This window comes from Bos taurus, chromosome 28 (genome assembly GCF_002263795.3).
Source record: "Bos taurus isolate L1 Dominette 01449 registration number 42190680 breed Hereford chromosome 28, ARS-UCD2.0, whole genome shotgun sequence".
Classification (NCBI taxonomy): Eukaryota; Metazoa; Chordata; class Mammalia; order Artiodactyla; family Bovidae; genus Bos; species Bos taurus.
Window position 1 is genome coordinate 25,682,120 of NC_037355.1, and position 19,829 is coordinate 25,701,948.

General features: G+C 48.6%; 1 protein-coding gene across 4 annotated transcripts in view; it reads left to right on the top strand.

Annotated features, from left to right (window-relative positions):
- The window catches only part of HK1 (hexokinase 1), a 112,543-nt gene that overhangs the window by 26,498 nt on the left and 66,216 nt on the right, over positions 1-19,829 (top strand). The window contains exon 1 of one of the 4 annotated variants that reach the window (NM_001012668.2): positions 15,459-15,638. The exons of the other annotated variants lie outside the window; for them this stretch is intronic. Coding sequence (NP_001012686.1) covers positions 15,576-15,638 — 63 coding nt within the window. The 5' untranslated portion in view covers positions 15,459-15,575. Of the gene's footprint in view, positions 1-15,458; positions 15,639-19,829 lie in introns of those variants that run through there. 4 annotated transcript variants of the gene reach the window in all.

Consider the following 19,829-nt stretch of genomic DNA (forward strand, 5'->3'; position numbering starts at 1 on the left):
GAAACTGATGCCCACTCCTCCACCCCAGAGGATGGACAGGTCTCAGATCTTCCCTACTGGCATCACCCATGTGCTCCCAAAACAGAATGTTCTGTGCCATTTGAGGTGGGCACCCCCCTCTCATTCCCCAAGCTGGCACTTTACAGTGTCTTTAAAATTGCAACAGGGAGTTCCCTGGTGGCCTAGTAGTTATGATTCTGGGCTTTCAGTGTCATGGCCTGGGTTCAATCCCTGGTTGGGGAACTGAGATGCTGCAAGTCATGCTGGTGCAGCCAAAAAAAAAAAATATATATTGCAACAAGTAGATCTGAGGTGGATTGCTTCATGCAAAGCTGGTAAATTAGAGCCCTTACGGCCAATTTGCTGGCAGAAAAGCAGAATAACTCTTGATTTCTCCTACATCTGGGCCCACTATCTGGTCCTAGGTGAGGCTCAAGGCTGGGTTGGTATTCATAGCCACCTCTGCCCTGACCCTTATTCCACTGATTGTATAGCTCTATTTTTCTCCTTTCCAAAATAAATAAGAGTCTCCATTGTTTGAGGATTTATGGTTGAGAAGTGAAGCTCAACAGAAAAAAGTTACAACATAGGGTGACATGTGACTTAAGAGTCAGATGAGGGAGGACTCAGCCATGTCTTGGGAAGAGAAGGAAGGTTGGATAGAAGAGGTGAGATTTGCAGAGGGTCTTGATTGAGGAAGGAATTTGTAAGGGCAAGATATACATGCTCAGCAGAGAGAGTAGAGCCTGGAACAGATGGAAAGGAGCCTGCAGAGGCTGTCTGGTGTGATACTGATGAGGAAGACACAAGGGGAGGCTGATGAAGTTGGGCGGGGCGGGCACTGGGTGTCTGGTTAAGGAACTCTAGCGGCTGGGTCCAAAAGATCTTTAGGCTGAGGCGTCATGTGACTACATTGCATTCTGTCTGGCAGTGGCAAGGAGCATGAGCCTTGGGCATCCAGGAAACTCAGACATGGGGATGTGGGGATACGTCTAGAGAGATCCCCAGAGGTGTGTGTGCAAGATAATCCACTCAGAGTGGGAAGAAAATAGTACAAGTCCCACTGTTACAAGTTCCATTGTAACCGATTTCTTGATGGTAGCCTTGCTTGGTTAGACTCTCAGATGGTTAGTAGTATCATCTTGCACCTAGGGTCTCACAATGAGAAGTGGTTGTTAGCGGCCCCTTTGTTTCCTGAACCATTTTAAGCGTATTATTAGGCTTTATATCTTCAAACTGCTTGGTTGAAGATTTTTTGTTCTTTATTTTTGTTTTTTCATATGTTTTGTTTTTCAGTTTTCTGGGTAATGTTTTATTTTTATATAATTCCAAAATTAAACTAGTTGAAGTTTTATGCATGATATTATCTGGCTTTAACTAGACTGACCCTTACAAAACACGCAAGTGGCTGAGAAAGATTTCTACATAGAAACTGGATTAAAGCTAATGAACAGTGAGAAATAAGAGTGCTGATTACTTTCCTATCTCTAATACAAGCTACTCATCAGTCACACCTTGGGATTAAAAGAAACAAAAGGTCTGATCAAATATAATAAGTAATCAGTCAAAAAAATTAAAGTGAGCAAGGCTATTTGAATTCTGTCTCTACTTCATATATCACTAATGATGAGCTAGTCCCTATTTACATAGAAGGCCTTGAAATAATTAGCTAGTGATACATTAGGCCACAGCCTTTTAAAATGGTTTATTTCATCTTTATCTCTTTATTTTTATTAAAGTATAATTGACTAGCAGTCAAATGCATAAATCCTAAGTGTTAGATCAATAATTTTGAACACACGTATGCACCTGTATGGGCTTCCCTCACAGCTCAGTTTGTGAAGAATCTGCCTGCAATGCAGGAGACCCCGGTTTGATCCCTGGGTTGGGAAGATCCCCTGGAGAAGGGAAAGGCTACCCAGTCCAGTATTCTGGCCTGGAGAATTTCATGGAGTGTGTAGTCCATGGGGGTCGCAAAGAGTCTGACATGACTGAGCAACTTTCGCTCACTCACTCATGCACCAGTATAGGCTTCCACGTGGCTCAGCTGGTAAAGAATCTGCCTGCAATGCAGGAGACCTGGGTTCGATCCCCAGGGAGGGAAGATCCCCTGGAGAAGGGAATGGCAACTCACTCCAGTATTCTCGCCTGGGAAATCCTATGGACACAGGAGTCTGGCGGGCTACAGTCCAAAGAGTTGGACATGACTGAGCGACTATTACTCACACTCATATGCACCTATATAACCATCATGCAGTTCAAAATATAGAACATTTCCATCACTCCCCAAAATCTCCTCATGCCCCTTTCCAGTCACTGCTTCCCCATCCCCTGTCCTGAAGTTTTCCTTGTTTTGATCTCTAGCACCATAGGTTGGGTTTCTTGTTCTTGAACCTCATGTAAATATAATCATACACATGTGCTCTTTGGTATCTGGCTTTAATGTTTTTATATTGCTGCATATATTCATTCCTACATGATTTTGTATATAGAAGGTCCTAAGATACACACACACACCCCCAAAACTGTTAGAATTAATACACACATCCAGCAAGGATAGAAAATCCATACACAAAAATCAGTGGATTTCTATACATTTACAAAGAAAATCCAAAATTAAATTAAGAAAACAATTTCATTTATAATAGCACCAAAAAGAACAAAACATTTAGGAGTGAACTTAAAAGACGTGTAAGACTTATACTATGAAAACTACAAAACATGTTGAAAGAAATTAAAGAAGATCTAAATAAATGGAAAGACATGCCATGTTCATGTATATTGAAAGCCTTAATACTGTTCAGATAGCAATATTCTTCAAATTGATGTATAGATTCAACACAATCCCTATCAAAATCCCAGCTGGCTTCTCTGCAGAAATTGACAAGTGAATCCTAAAATTCATATGGAAATGGAAGGGACTCAGAATAGCCAAAACATCTTTCATAAAAAGAAGAAAGTTGAAGGACTCATATTTCCTATTTTCAAAGCTTATAAAGATAGTGTGGTACTGGTGTAAGGATGGACATATAAACCAATGGAATAGAATTAAAAGTCCAGAAATAAACCCCAACACCTTACAATTGTTTGATTTTTGACAGGGATATCAAAACAATTCAATGGGGGTTAAGAATAGTCTCTTCAACAAATGGTTCTGGGACTATTGGATATCCACATGTGAAAGCATGAGGTTGAATCCCTACCTCATTCCATAAGCAGTTCAGTTCAGTTCAGTCACTCAGTAGTATCTGACTCTTTGCAACCCCACGGACTGCAGCACACCAGGCTTCCCTGTCCATCACCAACTCCCGGAGCTTGCTCAAACTCATGTCCAGCAAGAAATATGAAAAAATTAATTCAAAAGACCTAAATGCAATAGCTAAAATTATAAAACTCTTAGAAGAAAACATAGGTATGAATCTTGGTGACCTTGGTTTGGCAGTGTTTTCTTAATGTGATACCTGTTATGGGCTGAATTGCCGCTGCTGCTGCTGCTGCTAAGTCGCTTCAGTCGTGTCTGACTGTGCGACCCCATAGACGGCAGCCCACCAGGCTCCCCCGTCCCTGGGATTCTCCAGGCAAGACTGAATTATGTCTCCACAAAATTTATGTATCGAAGTCTTAGCCCCCAGTACCTCAGAATATAACCACATTTGGAGATAGGGTCTTCAGTAAGCTAAAATGAGCTCTTCGGGGTGGACTCTCATCCACCCTGACTGGTATTTCTACGGCGATGAAGTCTGGATACACAAAGAGACATCAGGGGTCTGTGCACGAGAGAGAAGACCATATCAGGAAGCAGCCGTCTACAAGCCAAGGAGAGAGGCCCCGGAAGAAACCAAACCTACTAACACTGTGGTCTTGGAAAACTCTAAAATTTGGAAAGCTTCTAAAATTGTGAGAGGGTAAATTTCTGTTGTTTAAGCTTAACATCCAGTCAGTGATATTTTGCTATGGCAGCCCTAGCTAACGAATACAATACCAAAAGAAGCCCTGAAGTGGAGACAACCAGCTGTGCATTAACGATGAGTGGATAAACAAACTGTGATACAGCTGCACAACAGAATATTATTCAGATATTTAAAAGACTGAAGTTCAGATATGTACTACAACATGAACGAACCTTAAAAACATACGCTAGTACAGAAGAACCTATTTTCAAAACAGAAATAGAGACACAGACATAGAGAATGGACACATGGATACCAGGGTTGGAAGGGGGTTGGGATGAAGTGGGAGAATGGGACTATACACATTGCTCCCGCTAAGTCGCTTCAGTCGTGTCCGACTCTGTGTGACCCCATAGATGGCAGCCCACCAGGCTCTGCCATCCCTGGGATTCTCCAGGCAAGAACACTGCAGTGGGTTGCCATTTCCTTCTCCAATGCATGAAAGTGAAAAGTGAAAGTGAAGTCACTCAGTCATGTCCGACTCTTCACGACCACATGGACTGCAGCGCACCAGGCTCCTCCATCCATGGGATTTTCCAGGCAAGAGTACTGGAGTGGGGTGCCATTGCCTTCTCCACTATACACACTACTGTGTATAAAATAGGTAACTAATGAGAACCCACCGTATAGCACAGAGAACTCTACTCAACGCTCTGTGGGGACCTAAATGGGAAGGAAATCCAAACAAGAGGGGATATATGTATAGACAGAGCTGATTCACTTTGCGGTACAGCAGAAACTAACACAACATTGTAAAGCAACTATACTCCAAAAAACTTAAGAATGATGAGAAAATATGGTAAATAAAAGAAGCCAGTCACCAAAGATTGTATGATTCCACTTTTACGAAATGTCCAGAATAGGCAAATCTGTAGAGACAAAAAGCAGATTAGAGGTTGCTCGGGGCTGCGGAGTGTGGACTTTGGATGGGAAGGGACAGGTAATGGATATGGGGTTTCTTTAGGGGATGACGAAAATGTTCTAAAATTGATTGTGGTGAGGATCTCACAACTCTGCAACTATATTAAAAATCATTGAATCTTATACTTTAAATGTGCATATATGGTAGTCAATTATATCTCAATAATATTGGTACCCCTAAATTGTTTTTTGTTTTTTATACATGAGAAGTATAAAGTATGTATGGATATACTACAATTTGTTTATCCCCTGTCTTGCTCATGGACATTTGGGTGGCTTCTAGTTTTGGCTATTACTGATAACATGTTGTGAATTTTTGTATACAAATCTTTGTAGGGACATATACCCTAATTTCTCTTGGGTAAATACCCAGGAAAAGTATTGCTGGGTCATGGGGTCGGTGCCTATGAGACTTTATTAGAAACAACCAAACAGTTCTAAAGTAGCTGTATCATTTAAACTCCCATCTGTCTCATCCATTTTCATGTGTAGCATAGACATTTAGGTGTGTTTTACAACATACTTATTAGTATAGTAAGTGAAACTAAGTAAGTGAAGTCACTCAGTCGTGTCCGACTCTTTGCAACCCCATGGACCGTAGCCCACCAGGCTCCTCGTCCATGGGATTCTCCAGGCAAGAGTACTGGAGTGGGTTGCCATTTCCTTCTCCAGGGGATCTTCCCGACCCAGGGATCAAACCGGCGTTGCAGGCAGGCGCTTTAACCTCTGAGCCACCTGCATTAATAGTTGTAAAACGTTTTTACTACATTGAGATACATGATCAAAACTTTTTTACTACAGGGATTTCTAAACAGATAAGCTCTGTAGCCAGGAGCTAAGAGAGAGTAGATACTGTGCTAAAAGAAATGTATTCATTTCCTAGGGCCACAAGAACAAATTGCCACAATCTTGGTGGCTTAAACAAACAGGAATACATTGTCTCACACTTCTGGGGGGCCAGAAGATCAAAATCAAGGTGTCAGCAGGGCCAGGTTCCTACCACGGGCTCTAGGGAACTTCTTGCACTGCAGGGGGCTCTCAGCATCCTTTGGCTGGTTTTCACATGGCATCTGCCTCTGCCCTCACATGGCACTTTCCTTTCTCCTCAGTATGTCTTGTCTTCTGCCTCTTAATGAGGACAGTCATGGGATTTAGGGCCCATCAGTAATCCAGGCTAATCTTGAGATCTTTAATTTAATTACACATGCAAAGACCTTTCTTCCAAATAAGGTCACATTCACAGGTTGTGGGGATCAGGCCATGCCTTGGGGGGAGGGGGTGCCATTCAACCCACTCCAGTCCTGCTCCAGCAGAATGAATCAGAAGGAGAAGATGGATTCAAGAGAGTCCGTAGGTTTGATTTGTGTTGTGTTTGTTCTCAAGACCCAAGTATAAGTAGACTTGATGGGTTTTGGTGACAGATTAGATGTGGGGCATTTGGGAGGGGAAAGAGCTCAAGGATGGTGTTCAGGTTTCCAGCTTGGGTGGCAGGGAGTTGGTTCTGTCTGGAACATTCTTTTCCTAAGAGAGAAGAGAAAGCACAGGCATGGCATACTCCCTCCTTTTATTCTGGTCTCTGCTCATATGTCACATACTCAGAGAGGCTTCCCTTAGCCATCCTATCTAAAATGATAGTTAGATTCTCTGTGGTTTTCTATTATAATTTAGTTTTTCTCTCTCAAGCTCTGGAAATCTGGAGGTTGTCAGTGTAGGGCTGATATGGGGTCCCTGGGTGAGAGGGAAACAGGTTCTTTCTATTTTATTTTGTTGCTTTGTTTTGTATGGCTGCCATTCTCAAGGTTATCTCTTAATCCAAGACAGTTCCTGGATCTCCAGCCAGTCTGTCTGTAGTTCAGCCAGCAGGAGGAAAGGAGGTGGGATGGCAGAGGGGAAGCTGCGCAGGAATGGCTCTGGGAAGCTTCGATGAGATGCTCTCACTTTTTTTTCTGTTACTGATGGAACTTGGGTCCTACCGTCTGATGTGCAGCAAAATCAATCTACAGACACCGGGTGGGTGGTAGAGAACAAAGTCCCGAAGTACCGTCTGTTCAATGTTTACTGTGGGGCCCCAAGGGGCAGCTCATGCACAACAGACTTTCAGGCAAGGGTTTTTTTTTTTTTTTTTCCAGGCAAGGGCTTTTTTAAAGGGAGCATTAGGGGTAAGGGTCGCAGGGTGTGTGATAGGTTAGCAGACATTCTTCTGATTGGTTGGTGGTGAATTAAGAGATGTTTTCAGGAGTCCTATTCATCAGTCTTTTAGTTCCAATCAGTCTGGGTTCTACATGCTTGGGGTCAGCAAGTTACCATCCTCCTCTGAGTGGGGGTCTTACTTTCTGCAGAACTACTCAAAGATACACACACGCTTCAGATGTTATCTTGGTCCCTTCAGGAGGCCCAGGACCATTGTTCTAATCATTAACTCCAGGAGTTGGTGATGGACAGGGAGGCCTGGTGTGCTGCAGTCCATGGGGTCACAGAGTCAGACACAACTGAGCGACTGAACTGAACTGAAATACTTTTGGGGGCTCAGGGAAGGCCAAACAAGAAGGCAGATGGGGAGCGGGCAGCATGGAGGGATTTTTGGCTGGGAAGACCCTACAGGGTCCCGCTCAGTTTCAGACCCCCTTTTCTTGGATATTCCTCAAGCCTGAGGGGAACAGGGTTGGGAGAAGAAAGGGAATAAAGTTTTGCAAAGAGAGGTTAATCATAAACTTGGCAGGGGAACTCAGTTTTGGGGGACAAGGGGAAATAGAAATTGTAAGAGGTAGTTGTGTGGCCAACACTTTGCTTTATTTTTCCTCCTACCACCTGACATAAGGTACCTTTAATTTGTGATTTGTTTACTGTCTCTCCCCACAGAATGTAGGCAGAGACTCTGTCTTTCTCACCTACACATTTCTAGTGAACTAGGAAGTACAGGGCACCTTAAGTGCTTCACAAGTACTTGTTGAGTGAGTAAATGACAAGGAGAGCAACCAAGAAGAAAATAAATTTAAGAAGAAATGACTGTGATGGGAGACAAATTGAGTTTCAGGTGCCTGTGGGAGCTAGGACTGGATATTTACAGGCAGTTGGAAATATGAATCTGGAGCTCAGGAGAGGTGGGGGTTGCAGTTCTTGACAAACAAGAGTGATTCTTTGGGTAGGGCAGGCTGGGATGCACCCACAGGAGACTCAGAGAGCAGGGAACACTCAGCTCCTTTGACCAAACTAGATGCCCCACCCCCACCGCACTGGGAGGGGCCGCTGCTTTCCTGCCCCCCTTACAGGCCCCTCTCACTGGATCAGCCTCAGCACTTGGTCTGAAAATGCCCTTTATAAGATGGCTCTGCAGAGCCAGGCTCCATGTGCTATGTTTTATACATCTAACCAAAAATGGCTCAGTACACTAGGGGAGACAGGCTCCCCAACTCAGTGCTTGGACCCAGCTGTGACTGAGCCATCACTGGGCTTGGGTGAAATGAATATTTTGCCTTCTTAGAGCAGCAGGGTGGTCTTGAGTCAGACTGCCTGGGCTTAGATCCCAGCTCTTCCAATCAGTAGCCCTGTAACCTTGGAGAAGTCACTTAATCTCCCTGTGACTTGGTGTTTACACCTATAAGATGGGGATAAAATTGGTTTTTACCTCATTGGATTGTTCTGTGGATCAAGCATGTTAACATATGTAAAGATTTTAGAACAATACCTGGTATGTAGCAAATCCTACCTAAACACTTATTATAAAGGGGACTTCCCAGGTGGTTTAGTGGTAAAGAATCTGCCTGCCAAGCAGGAGATACAGGTTTGATTCCTGGGTTGGGAAGATCCCCTGGAGAAGGAAATGGTAACCCATTCCAGTATTCTTGCCATGTACAGAGGAGCCTGCTGGGCTACAGTCCACAGGTTGTAAAGAGTCCGACATGACTTAGCAACTGTGTGTGTGTCAGTCGTTCAGTTGTGTCCAGCTCTTTGTGACCCCATGGACTGCAGCCCAGCAGGCTCCTCTGCCCATCAGATTTTCCAGGCAATAATACTGGGGTGGGTTGCCATTCCCTTCTCCAGAGATCTTCCTGACCCAGGGTTTGAACCCAGGTCTCCCACATTGCAGGTAGATTCTTTACCATCTGAGCCACTGGGGAAGCCTCAATTTCATGACTAACCAGCAGTAAACATTATTATGAAACCAAAGTATTTGATTGAAAAAGCAGCCCTTATTTTTACTTCTCTGGGCTAAAATATATTTTCCTTTAGGATATTATGGTAAGAGGAGATGGAAATTACAATGAAAAAAAAAAAATCAGCAAAACAAAAAGCCAGTGCCTAGGTTTTGTTTGTGTTTAATTTGCTGGCCTGTGCAATCCCACAGGCTGGGGACCCCGCCTAGGTGTTGACGTGGATTCTCCTATGTGAGCATTTCCCTCTATATTTTGGAGCTAATTCCAAGAGGCAGGATTGAGAAACCTTTTTTTGGACCCATGAGGGTGGTTTGTGTGGAGGCACTGGGGAGAAATAGCCCAGGAAACTCAGGGCAGCCAGCAGGGTGATTTAAGATTGCTCTGTTCCAACACGATATGGGTGTCCTTTGGGGAAGGAGCTGGCCTCAGATAAGAAGCAGGCCTGAGGCCAGGCAGGCCTAGCAGTCTGGTTAACCCTTCTTCCTCCAAGCCATTATTCTTTAAGCACAGGAAGCTCGTCAGGTTCAGAGGTAATGGGAGGAGGATGGGGTGTTCAGGGATTGACAAGACTGGATTGGGCTTCCCTTGGCATCCCTGAGGGAGTCATCCTTAAAGGAGAATAGAAGCCTTTTGGGGACAGAAGCGGAACAAGGTGTCTTGGAGGTGGGGGGTGGTGGTGGTGGTGGTGGTTTCAGGCCCTTTCTGAACCAGGTAAACAAGTCAGAGGTGAACAAAAAGCAGGCATGTGGGACCTTGATGATACCTGAGAGGGCTGGGACTTGAGTGAAGCAAAAGAAGTGCTAAGAGTAAAGAGTTGGAGATGACAGAGCGACTGAGCATGCATGCACACATGCAGGGTGCAAGGCCTCTCTTACTTCATCTCAGTACCGCTCTGATACCTGAGGCCTTGGGTCTGTAAATTCCAGTTATCAGTTGAAAGTTGAAATGCCTACCGGGGCCAGTCAACTGTGTGTACCAGTGAAGCAGGTGGACTGGGTGGGGTCTGGGGCAAGCCGCAGTACCTCGCCTTGTCTGAAGGGGGCAGTAGTGCTCAATGCCAGCTGATTGTTGTCAGTAATATCATGGGCTCTGTGAGGCTAGACTTTAGATGCCAGAAATCTGGATTTTAAAGTGACATCTGGGACTTCCCTGCTGGTCCAGTGGGCAGACCATGCTTTCAACATAGGGCATGTGGGTTCAATCCCCGGTGGGAGAATTAAGATCCTGCAAGCCAGGCAGTACAGCCTAAAATTTTTTTAAAAATAAGGTGACATCTCCTAATTTTCAAGGGTTGACCCATACATTTAAAACATTGTGCATGTGTGCTCAGTCATGTCCGACTCTTTGCACCCCTTGGACTGCAGCCCACCAGGCTCCTCTGTCCATAGGATTTCCCAAGCAAGAATACTGGAATGGGTTGCCATACCCTTCTCCAGGGAATCTTGTTGACCCAGGGATTGAACCCATGTCTCCTGCATTGGCAGGCAGACTCTTTACCACTGAGCCACCAGGGAAGCACATAAAACATGAGGTGGGTCCAATACCATGTTTCCACCTGGCAGTTGCCAATTTGTAACTTCTGTTTTGAGGCTGTTGGAAGGCAGCACTCTAGGCAAATGAAGGAGGAAGGGAGCAGGCTGAGGTGATTTTACGACCCCAGCCACTCCTTATCCTTCTCACGCAAGAAGCAGAACTGTGGAAAGTTGATGAGAAAGTCACAATGAACTTTCATCCCAGTGTTCTCCAGATTGACAGGATCTCTAGGACCCTGGAGGAACCACGGCCGGCAGTGTCTGAGGGAGCCTGCTAAAATTATTACCGGTCAGTTCATTTCAGACATTTCCTCCAGATGTCCCTTTAGAAAGTTAGGGTCTAAATTGGTCATTCTCATTCCTGACAGTCCTGGCATTCACCTAGGGAACCTTTAAAAGGCTGTTTGGCGTGCACCCCAGATCAATTCAGCCATCATCTCCGGGATTAGAGCTGGGACATTAGCATTTATAAAAGCTCTCCAGGTGATTATTATTATTTTTTGCTGCACTGCCTGGCTTGAGGGATCTTACGTTCCCCAACCAGGGATCGAACCAGGGCCCACAGTAGTGAAAGTGTTGAGTCCTAACCGCTTTCACCACCAGGGAATTCCCTCCAGGTGATTCATCTATGCACCCAGGTTGAACACCGCAGATCTAACTAACAGAAACACTGGGTCAGTCTCCCCTCCCGGTGGTGCTTTTCAGAATGTGTTCTGCATGCATGACAGGCCCCCCACTGTCAGTATTCCAAGATGCTGCCCTAGTGTGGGTTTTCTTTCTTCACTTTCTCTTTCTCTTTGGGACCTTAAACAAGTTCTATAAACCCCATAACCCTCATTGATTAAGGGTAGATAATGATATTTGCCCTTCTAACCTCACCAGCCTGTTATCAGGAGAAATGAGGCAATAAATGAGAAACTACTCTGTAAACTGTCAACATAATCCAAGCATTGCTGTTACAAGCGTGCTGCCAGATGCTGGGGTACAGCCTTGTTCCTCGGCAGAGAACTTCTGGAGTAAAGTTCCTAGTGCCCATGGGGCTGACGCGAATGGTTTCATTCTGACTTGGCTGCAGCCCTCACTTTCTTACCAGCAGGGGTGTTTTGTGGCTTGGTAGCCCAGCAGTCTGATCCTCTACCCCGCCCCCCCCCACAACTTGAACAGAGAAACCCAGCAGATGTCCAGGAGGAGGGGGCATCTAGAGGGGAGACCTGTGGAAGTAGGTTTCCTATGGTCCAGATCTTTGCTGCTCTTCCTCAGAGTCTGTAAAGTGATTAGCAAAGGGACTTCACTGGGGTCCAAGAGATCCGTGATAGCAACAAAAAAGGAAGCAGAATAATAAAGAAGTACAAGGGGTGATAAATGGCATGACATAAATGGGCAATTCTGAGCCTAGTATGGGACACAGCAGTGCAGCATGGGCCCCGGCCTCAGGAAGCTGTCTGATTGGGGCAGATAAGGCCACCCTCCCCCAGAAGACAGCCGGCAATATCAGGCTGACTGTCATGACTCAGTGTTACTTATCTGTGGACCAGGCTTACAGTAAGGTGGTGGGAAAGGATGAACAGGACACTGGCTGGGCATCAAGACTGGGTTTGAGTCCCAGCTCCAAACTCTACCAACCTGACGCTGGGCAAGATGGTCCACCTACTGCTCCTCACGTTCTTACTCTGTAAGGAAGAGCCTTGGTCTAGATCTAGATGGACTCTGACCACAGTCCGAGTTTGCCCTGTGGAAGTGCTGAGGCCTGGGAAACTGCAGTGAGTAGCCATGGTCAGGGAAGGCTTTATGGGGAGGGTGGGAGAGCTGGGTTTCCGGTGAGAGGGACACTGGTCAGGTGGAGGTGAGTGGAGAAGGCTGAGCAAGCAAGGAAATAGTGCAGGGACTCAAACAGGATGGACCTGGTGTGGGTCAAGGACAGGGGGAAGCGGCCTCCTTGGGGTGGAGAAAAGATAAGTGGGGAAGAGTGGAGTCAGATTACATAAGGCCTCAGACACAAGGCAGAGATGTTTGAATTGGCTCCATCAGGAAGGAGGGGGCCATCAAGGGATTTAGGGCACGGTTATGATGTGATTAGGCTGCTTTTTAGCAGGAATAATGTGGCTCAGACCTCAGAATGACTTGGATGGCGGGAAGCCAGGAGCCAGGAAGGGCAGCTAGAAGACTTGTAATATTTCTGGCATGGGCTGATGAGGACTGAGGGTTGGGAAAAAGCAGTGGGGCAGGCCTAGAGATATTTCTCAGGAAACCTTGATAGGCCTTGGGACCTGGCTGCATTCTGGGGATGGGGAGGAGTGAGTCCTCTTAAGAAGCAGATTCTCTCTCAAAGGCAGCGAAGAGAAAGTACTGGCAGCCTCCCTGCCTGCAAACAGAACATCTCAGGGTAGCCTGGCCAGTGGAAGGGTTAGTTTTCCCCTGGCTCTGGCTCAGGCTCAGATAAACATCTCAGTTGTAATGGGGGCTCAGTGATGATGCTGGCCGGGCCTGGGTAAAAGGGTATGTGTACTCCTGATCACTGCCCTGGACTCATTCCATCTTTGAGTGCCAGGCCCTGGGCTGAGTGTGAGACAGAGCAATTAACAAAGTACAATTCTTGGTCCTTGTGAGTCTGGCAGAATTACATTAGCAAGACTTGAATGGCACTTGAGAACAACCAAATTGTTCTCATCCTCCCAATTTTGCTTTATGGAATTGCAGGTGGTGTAAATGTTTGATGGCTGCCAAGAGACCTCTCTGTTCCTGGCTTATAAGGATACTATCCAGGGGGTGAGGCTTTCCTGATGGCTCAGCAGGTAAAGAATCTGCCTGCAATGCAGGAGATACAGGAGATGCAGGTTTGATCCCTGGGTCAGGAAGATCCCCTGGAGGAGGAAATGGCAATCTACTCCAGTATTCTTGCCTGGAGAATACCATGTACAGAGGATTACAGTCCAAAGAGTTGCAAAGAGTCAAAAAGGACTGAGCAACTGAGCACACATCTAGGAGGCAGAGCCAGGTTTTGTGAGGCTGGTAGCTTAAACAATTTGGGGGAGCGTCTTTGGAAAATAATTCAAAATTGCAAAATAAAGTTGATGGGTCCTCTCAGGGCCTAGACTCAGGGAAATGTGAGCATGAAGTCTCAAAGTGTAAACCTCATCAGCTTCCAAGTCAATCTTATAATACCCACCATTTATTATTTGCATATTATAAGCAAGTGTTTTATTTGACTATTTCACAGCAACCAAGGGAGGTAGGTGCCATTAGTATCTCCATGTTATAAGATGAGAAAGCAGGCTCAGAGAAGTGACTTTGGATGCCTCAGCCATAAAGCAAGGTGAGGGGCGGTGAGGGCTATGCTCTGGACTGACAGCTCTGGGCTCCAGGGCCACAACTGAGATCTTCTTCAATTGATGATGGCAAAAATCATGCTCCTGAGGTTCCTGAGAAATGTTCTGGTCCTAAACCATCCCCTCCTGACTCCACTGTACCTTTCTTAGGCCTGGCCAGGGGCTCCCAGGATCCAGGGCTTGCGTAGAGGTTATGGGGCTGGACAGTGGCCATCTCTCCTGCCTTGGTTCCAGTCCCATGGCCTGTTTAGGCAGAGAGGCTACCTACCACTGGGAGGACATAAAACCCAGGGGTGAGCACGGGTTTGAAAACACACTGACTCAAAGTCTAATCCTAGATCTACAGCTTTCTGGTTGTACAGTAAGACACATGGCCTCAGTGAGCCCCCACTTACTTGCTTACCTGCTGAATCAGTAACCACTTCTTTGTATTTTGAGTTCAGCTCACGTCCTCTCGTAAGGCAGTAAAGCGCCTGGTGGTGTCTGGCACACAGAAGCAATTAATCTAAGAATCCTATGGCTGCCATCAGTCCTAGTAGCAGCATAAACACCTCTGATGCCGCAACTCCCTTCCCTATTTTAGAATTGAATGGTTTTCCGGGGATTCCTCCCAACCTAGCTAACTTCCTTCAGGAAGTGAAAAAGGCGGCATCTAAGAGGGGCGCCCAAACTGTCCTCCACACTCCACCGAGTCTGGGTGCTCAGGAGCCCAGGGGTTGGGGCTAGCGCCTGCAGCTCAAGTCCCGCCCAACGGCGTGCGGCGTGCGCCCTTGGGGAAGACGGCTGAAAGAACCTGTGACTCAGGGACGGACGCTGTGGGGCGTCGCTCTTGGTTTAGCAATACAAATCCGCCAGCTGGAGGATCAGGCCTAGGGGCGCTGCAGCACGGGCGGGCCAGGGTGGAGTGGGGTGATGCCCGGTCGGTGAGGACCCAGGTGGGGCTCTGCGCTTGGCCCCTTGGGCCCGCGAAGGCTGGCAGGCGTGGGGCCCCGGTGCGAGGACCGCCAAGCCTCCCAAGCCTCCAAGTCTCTCGCATTCGCCGCCACAGGCCCCGCTCGCTTTTCAAGCCCACTTCTTCGAGTCCCCTTAGGGCGTCTCCCGTTCCTTGGAACTAACAGGGGCTAACCCTAATTTCCGAGGAAGGGGACTGCGTCCCCGTCCCTCTCCCCCCTCCCCCTAAGGCTGCCCAGTTCCCCAGCCAGCCGGGCCGGGCGGTGCCGCCTCCCCGCCTGCGCCCCGCCCAAGCAGGGCGCCGCCACGCGTGGCGGTGCGCGCGCGACAAAACCTCCCGCCCCTGCGCCGGCTCCCTACGTGGGGGACGTGCCGGGAGATGCCTGGCCGTGGGGGATTTCGCAGCGTCGCCCGCCCTCTTTCAGACGCTGGGAGGAGCGGCCACCGCGCCCCCCAGGTCCTGGCCCGCCCGCCGCCGCCCGGCACAGCCGAGGCGCGCGGCAGCCAATGGGCGCCGAGGAGGTGGGCCGGCTGGCGACTGTCACCCTCGCGCGGACGGGAGCGCGCAGACGGGGAGCGCGAGAGCCGGCGCCGCGCTCCGGGTGGTGGGGGAGGAGCCGCCGGAGGAGGAGGAGGAGGAGGAGGAGCCGCGGAGCAGCCGCCAGAGGACCACTGTTAGCCCGGGCTGCGGAGGACAGACGCCGGCCGCCCGCCTGTCGCCCCGAGCCCTCAACCGCCAGCATGATCGCCGCGCAGCTCCTAGCTTATTACTTCACCGAACTGAAGGATGACCAAGTCAAAAAGGTGAGCCGGGGCCGCTGCCGCCGCCCGGCGCTCTGCCCGCAGCCTTGCATTCCGGCATCCGCTCGCCGCCGCAGCCGCCTCCATCCTCCCGCGCCCAGCCTCCCTCAGGCCAGCATTGGTTGGATTGGCGGGCGGTGGGGAAGTCTTCGCCCTTCGATTCTTCCTGGGGCCGTCTGTGTATGTGTTGGGGAAAGACCCTCGAGACTGGGCTGCCTGCTGCAGTGTCCTTGAAACGGGCTGTGGAAGTCAAATGGGCCCCCGGGCCATGCGGGGAGGTGGCCATGTGGGGACTGGTGGGCTGGTCCGTAGGGCCTGTTTGGTACGGTCCTAGCGCTGTGGGCGGAGTGATCACAGAGATGCTGGGGAGGTGAGTGCGCGGCAGGCGGGGGTGCTGGCTGGAGGCCAGGCATCCCATATTTGGGGTTCCTGGTGGAGGGCGTCAGGGGTCCGGGAAAACTGGCACCCCAGCTCTCCCAGCTATTGCGGCTGCTCCCTTAATCTGAGGACCGAGCGACCCGCATGGCTTCCTGAAACAGGGAGGGGCGCGGAGGCCACCGGAAACTTTGCTCATAGGCCTCAGGTCTGGAGCGGTACGTCTGAATGGAATTTTTTTTTTTTTTAATCATCCCTTTATGTGACCGCTCTCTTATGCTGTAATTTCCAGCCAGCCCAAGGGAGCTCAAATAAGAGACTGCTCTTTTGAGTCGGATGGAGGTCTTGACTTGCATGCTTATGGCATGTGTGTTCTTGAACAAGGACACATCTCCCTCCCTTGACTTCAAACATAAAAAACTGTCAGCTGGCAGGTGTGAAAGGTGTATCTCTCCCTTCTACCAGCTTTGGCACCAAGTATTTAAGAAACAGCCTAAACTGTAGGGAAAGACGCCCATTTTATCATTGCCAAGCCTGGCATATGCTCCTGACCCACACCCAAAGTGAGTGACATTATTGCTGGGATAAGGTGGGCTGGAGAGCAAAGTCAACGTGACTTTGGAGTTCCAACAAGGGACCGCTACCTACAGGTGAGAGGCAGGAGCCGCAGACCTGCAGCCACCGGGAGTTCAGTGCTCTTCATAATCACCCAGGACAGCCCCCGCCTCTGGCACAAGAGGAAACAGGCCTGCTGAGGGTAGTGAGATCACCTCACCAAGGTCACCCGAGGAGTTAGGGGGAAAGCCAGGGTGTGACCCGAGTTTTTGCCTCCCTCCACTGGGAACTTGACCAAGGCTCCTCCTTGAAGTCAGCTGAGGGGGAGGCGCTGAGACAGGATGCTGCTTGGATCTTGGATCCTGTGCTCGGTGGGGACCAGAGTTGGGTAGTTAGGAGACAGGCCTGGGAACCAGCCAGAGTCCTTCATGGCTACAAGTGGCAGTGTCTGGAGTTGTCAAACCATGGGACTCCACTCCTGAGGAACACCCTGGAGCCTCCTGCCCACTGAGCTCTGGGAGCTGTGCATGCCAACGTGTGCATTTCACAGTTGTCTGCAGTGGTGTTGCGTATCACTAATGCTCTTCCCATTTCACAGTGGGGAGTTGAAGACATAGATGGGTTCACCGTCCTCTCCTTGCACGTGGTGCCCTCTGTAGCTCAAGACGGCCGATCACCAAGGTGGGGATCCAGATAACCTTGTAAGCCTCCAGCATCCACACCCACTATCATCTGTGGCTGCCAGGGGCCAAGTTGAGTTGAGGTTTGGACTGCCCTTGGTGGGACCCATTTTATCATGTGGGCAGTTTCTAGTGTGGCCAGAGCCCTCCACTCCTCGTGGTAGCCTGACTCACAGTCTATCCACCAGGCTCCTGTACACATCTGACTGTGTGATTTCTGAATCACTTGATCCTCAAATCCCTCCTCCTCTGAGACTGGCTTTCTGAAATTCCTTCTCTGCCTTCCTCTGACCTCAGAACCTTGCTGGAGGAGGGTCTTGAGGCCAAAGCTTCCACCAAATAATATTATTGGTCAAGGAGAGTCTTAAAAACAAGCTGGCATTCTTGCATCTCATGGAGGAGTTCTCAGGCTGCTTTCTATGGGGAGAGGATGTGGATTCCTGCCAGAGGGTCACCTTGGCCTTCATGATGGGCTGTGTGGCTCTTCCATTGTGTGTGTGATCCTCAGGAAGCTTCCTGGGCCCCCTGAACACATAGTGGGCACTTGTTCTGATAGCCTAGTCAGTTTTCCCAGCCCCTACTTGTGCAGATCCTGAGAGACTGCATCTGTTCTCCTGGGACTCTGGATTATTAGAGACCACTTACCGTAGGGATCCAAGGTAAGTCCTCCACCTGCAGGACTCCAAGCCCTGTTCTTCCTGCGGAACTGGGCCCTACTTGCAACCCGATGAGGAGCCAGTGAAGACAAGCCATGATGATTCAGCCCTCCAGCCCTGGGTGGCCTCTGGAGTACTGAAGACAGCTCTGGCACCCCCAACTAATCTTCATCCATCTCCTTGCCCTCTATCCTCGGGGTGGAAAAGGGGAAGATGGGGATGGTGCCAGCGAAGGTTTATGGGATTGCTTGGGATACAAAAGTGATCATGAAAGGGTATCTTTTCTCTCCCCATTGCTTATGGGACATCAGTAATTCAACCTCATAAATACATCCTGTGTTGAAATGCGCCAAGCATCTAGCTTCCCAGCATGGATCGCTGTTTTCCAGACTGCGTATGCATAGTGTTAGATGATGGGGTGCAGTGAAAAGGGTGTCCTGGCATTAGACTGAAGTACAAAAGTATAAAACATAGATATCCCTTTTACTCTTCTATTGCTTTTGGGAGGAAAAGGATGCTCGTGTGCATTCCATTCATCAGAATTCTAGCCACCTGTTAATTTTGCAGCTACAGCCTGTGTCTTTTGACCTCCAAGCAGCTTTTAACATGCCTCTCCTCTCACCTGCTTCCTCCACTTGGGTTAGCCATTAAGAGCCTGAAGAATGGTGAAGGATGTCATAGAGCTGCATTCCTTCAGGAAAGGAAGATTGGCCCCGCAAGGTTAGAACTTGGCTTCTAAAGAAAGGCTAGACTTCCTTTCCTCCAGAGTTGTCATAATGGTGAACAAATGCCAGTGGATTTTCCCTGGGAGGGATCCCCACGATCTGACAGAATCCCCACAAGCAGGTGAGCAACAACTGTGATTTGTCCAAAGTCCTCCAGTGCTTGTTTTGTGAAGACAGAGGAGAGTATGCTTAGCAGTTACAGGGCTACCGAGTTCTAGTTCCCTGGGGCCCATGTGTCCCAGTGGCAAAAGCAAGCGTTTAAAAAATGCTTGTTTCCTTATTGATTGGGGGTGGGGTGGGGGGAATGAGAGAGAAATGATAGAAAACCGTCACAGGCACCTTTTGATCTGGTGTTATGCAAATATTCAGAAAGAGCCTCACTCCCTGGGGAATCTTCATTACACAGCCCCTGTCCCCTCTACCCTTTGGAAGTTCCTTGGAGTTCTCCACCCAGAAAATCCCCAACACTTCCTTTGGCTTCACAGTTTGGGATTGTCTTGAGGGAATAAACTGGGAGTGCTGGTGGGTATGAGGGACTTTGACATCTGGCCATGCCGTGCAGTCCTCCCACACTCCTCCTGTTTTCTGGAGAAAGCATGGGCAGCTTTCTCCTAGAAGGACTGTGCTCCTGCAGTCAGGGGTTCCTGCCTGGTAGAATTAGCCACTGGAGTCAGCTCTGAACATTTCTGAGGAGGCCCTGGGGGAGATGCTGGAGAGGCCAACATACACCTCTGCGCCCAGGAAGTAGTCCTGGCTAGACCGCCGACACCTGCTTAATTGATTTGAGGACATTTAGAATCAAATCCGATCATGGGAGTGCAGTCATTTCTTCAGAAAATGTTTGAGTCCTTTATTTGGTGCAGAGTATATACTAGGCTGGAGTGCTGACTATAAACCTGGACAAAATAGTCCCTGTTTTCTCATGGAGTATAAATAATTATCTGCTGTCTTATGATAAGTGCAAAGCATAGAATGCTATGAGAGCTCTTGGGGCCATGGTCAGATCTTTAGGTGGGAAGTCACTAGCCTAGGAGTTGCTTAAAGTCAGGCTCTAGGGAATTCCCTGGCAGTCCTGTGATTAGTACTCCATACTTTGACTGCCAAGGGCCCTGGTTTGATCCCTGGTCAGGGAACTAAGATTACACGTGGGCTGTGGGGGCCTGGGGGGGAAGCTAGACTCCAAATGTACAAATGGGAACGTTA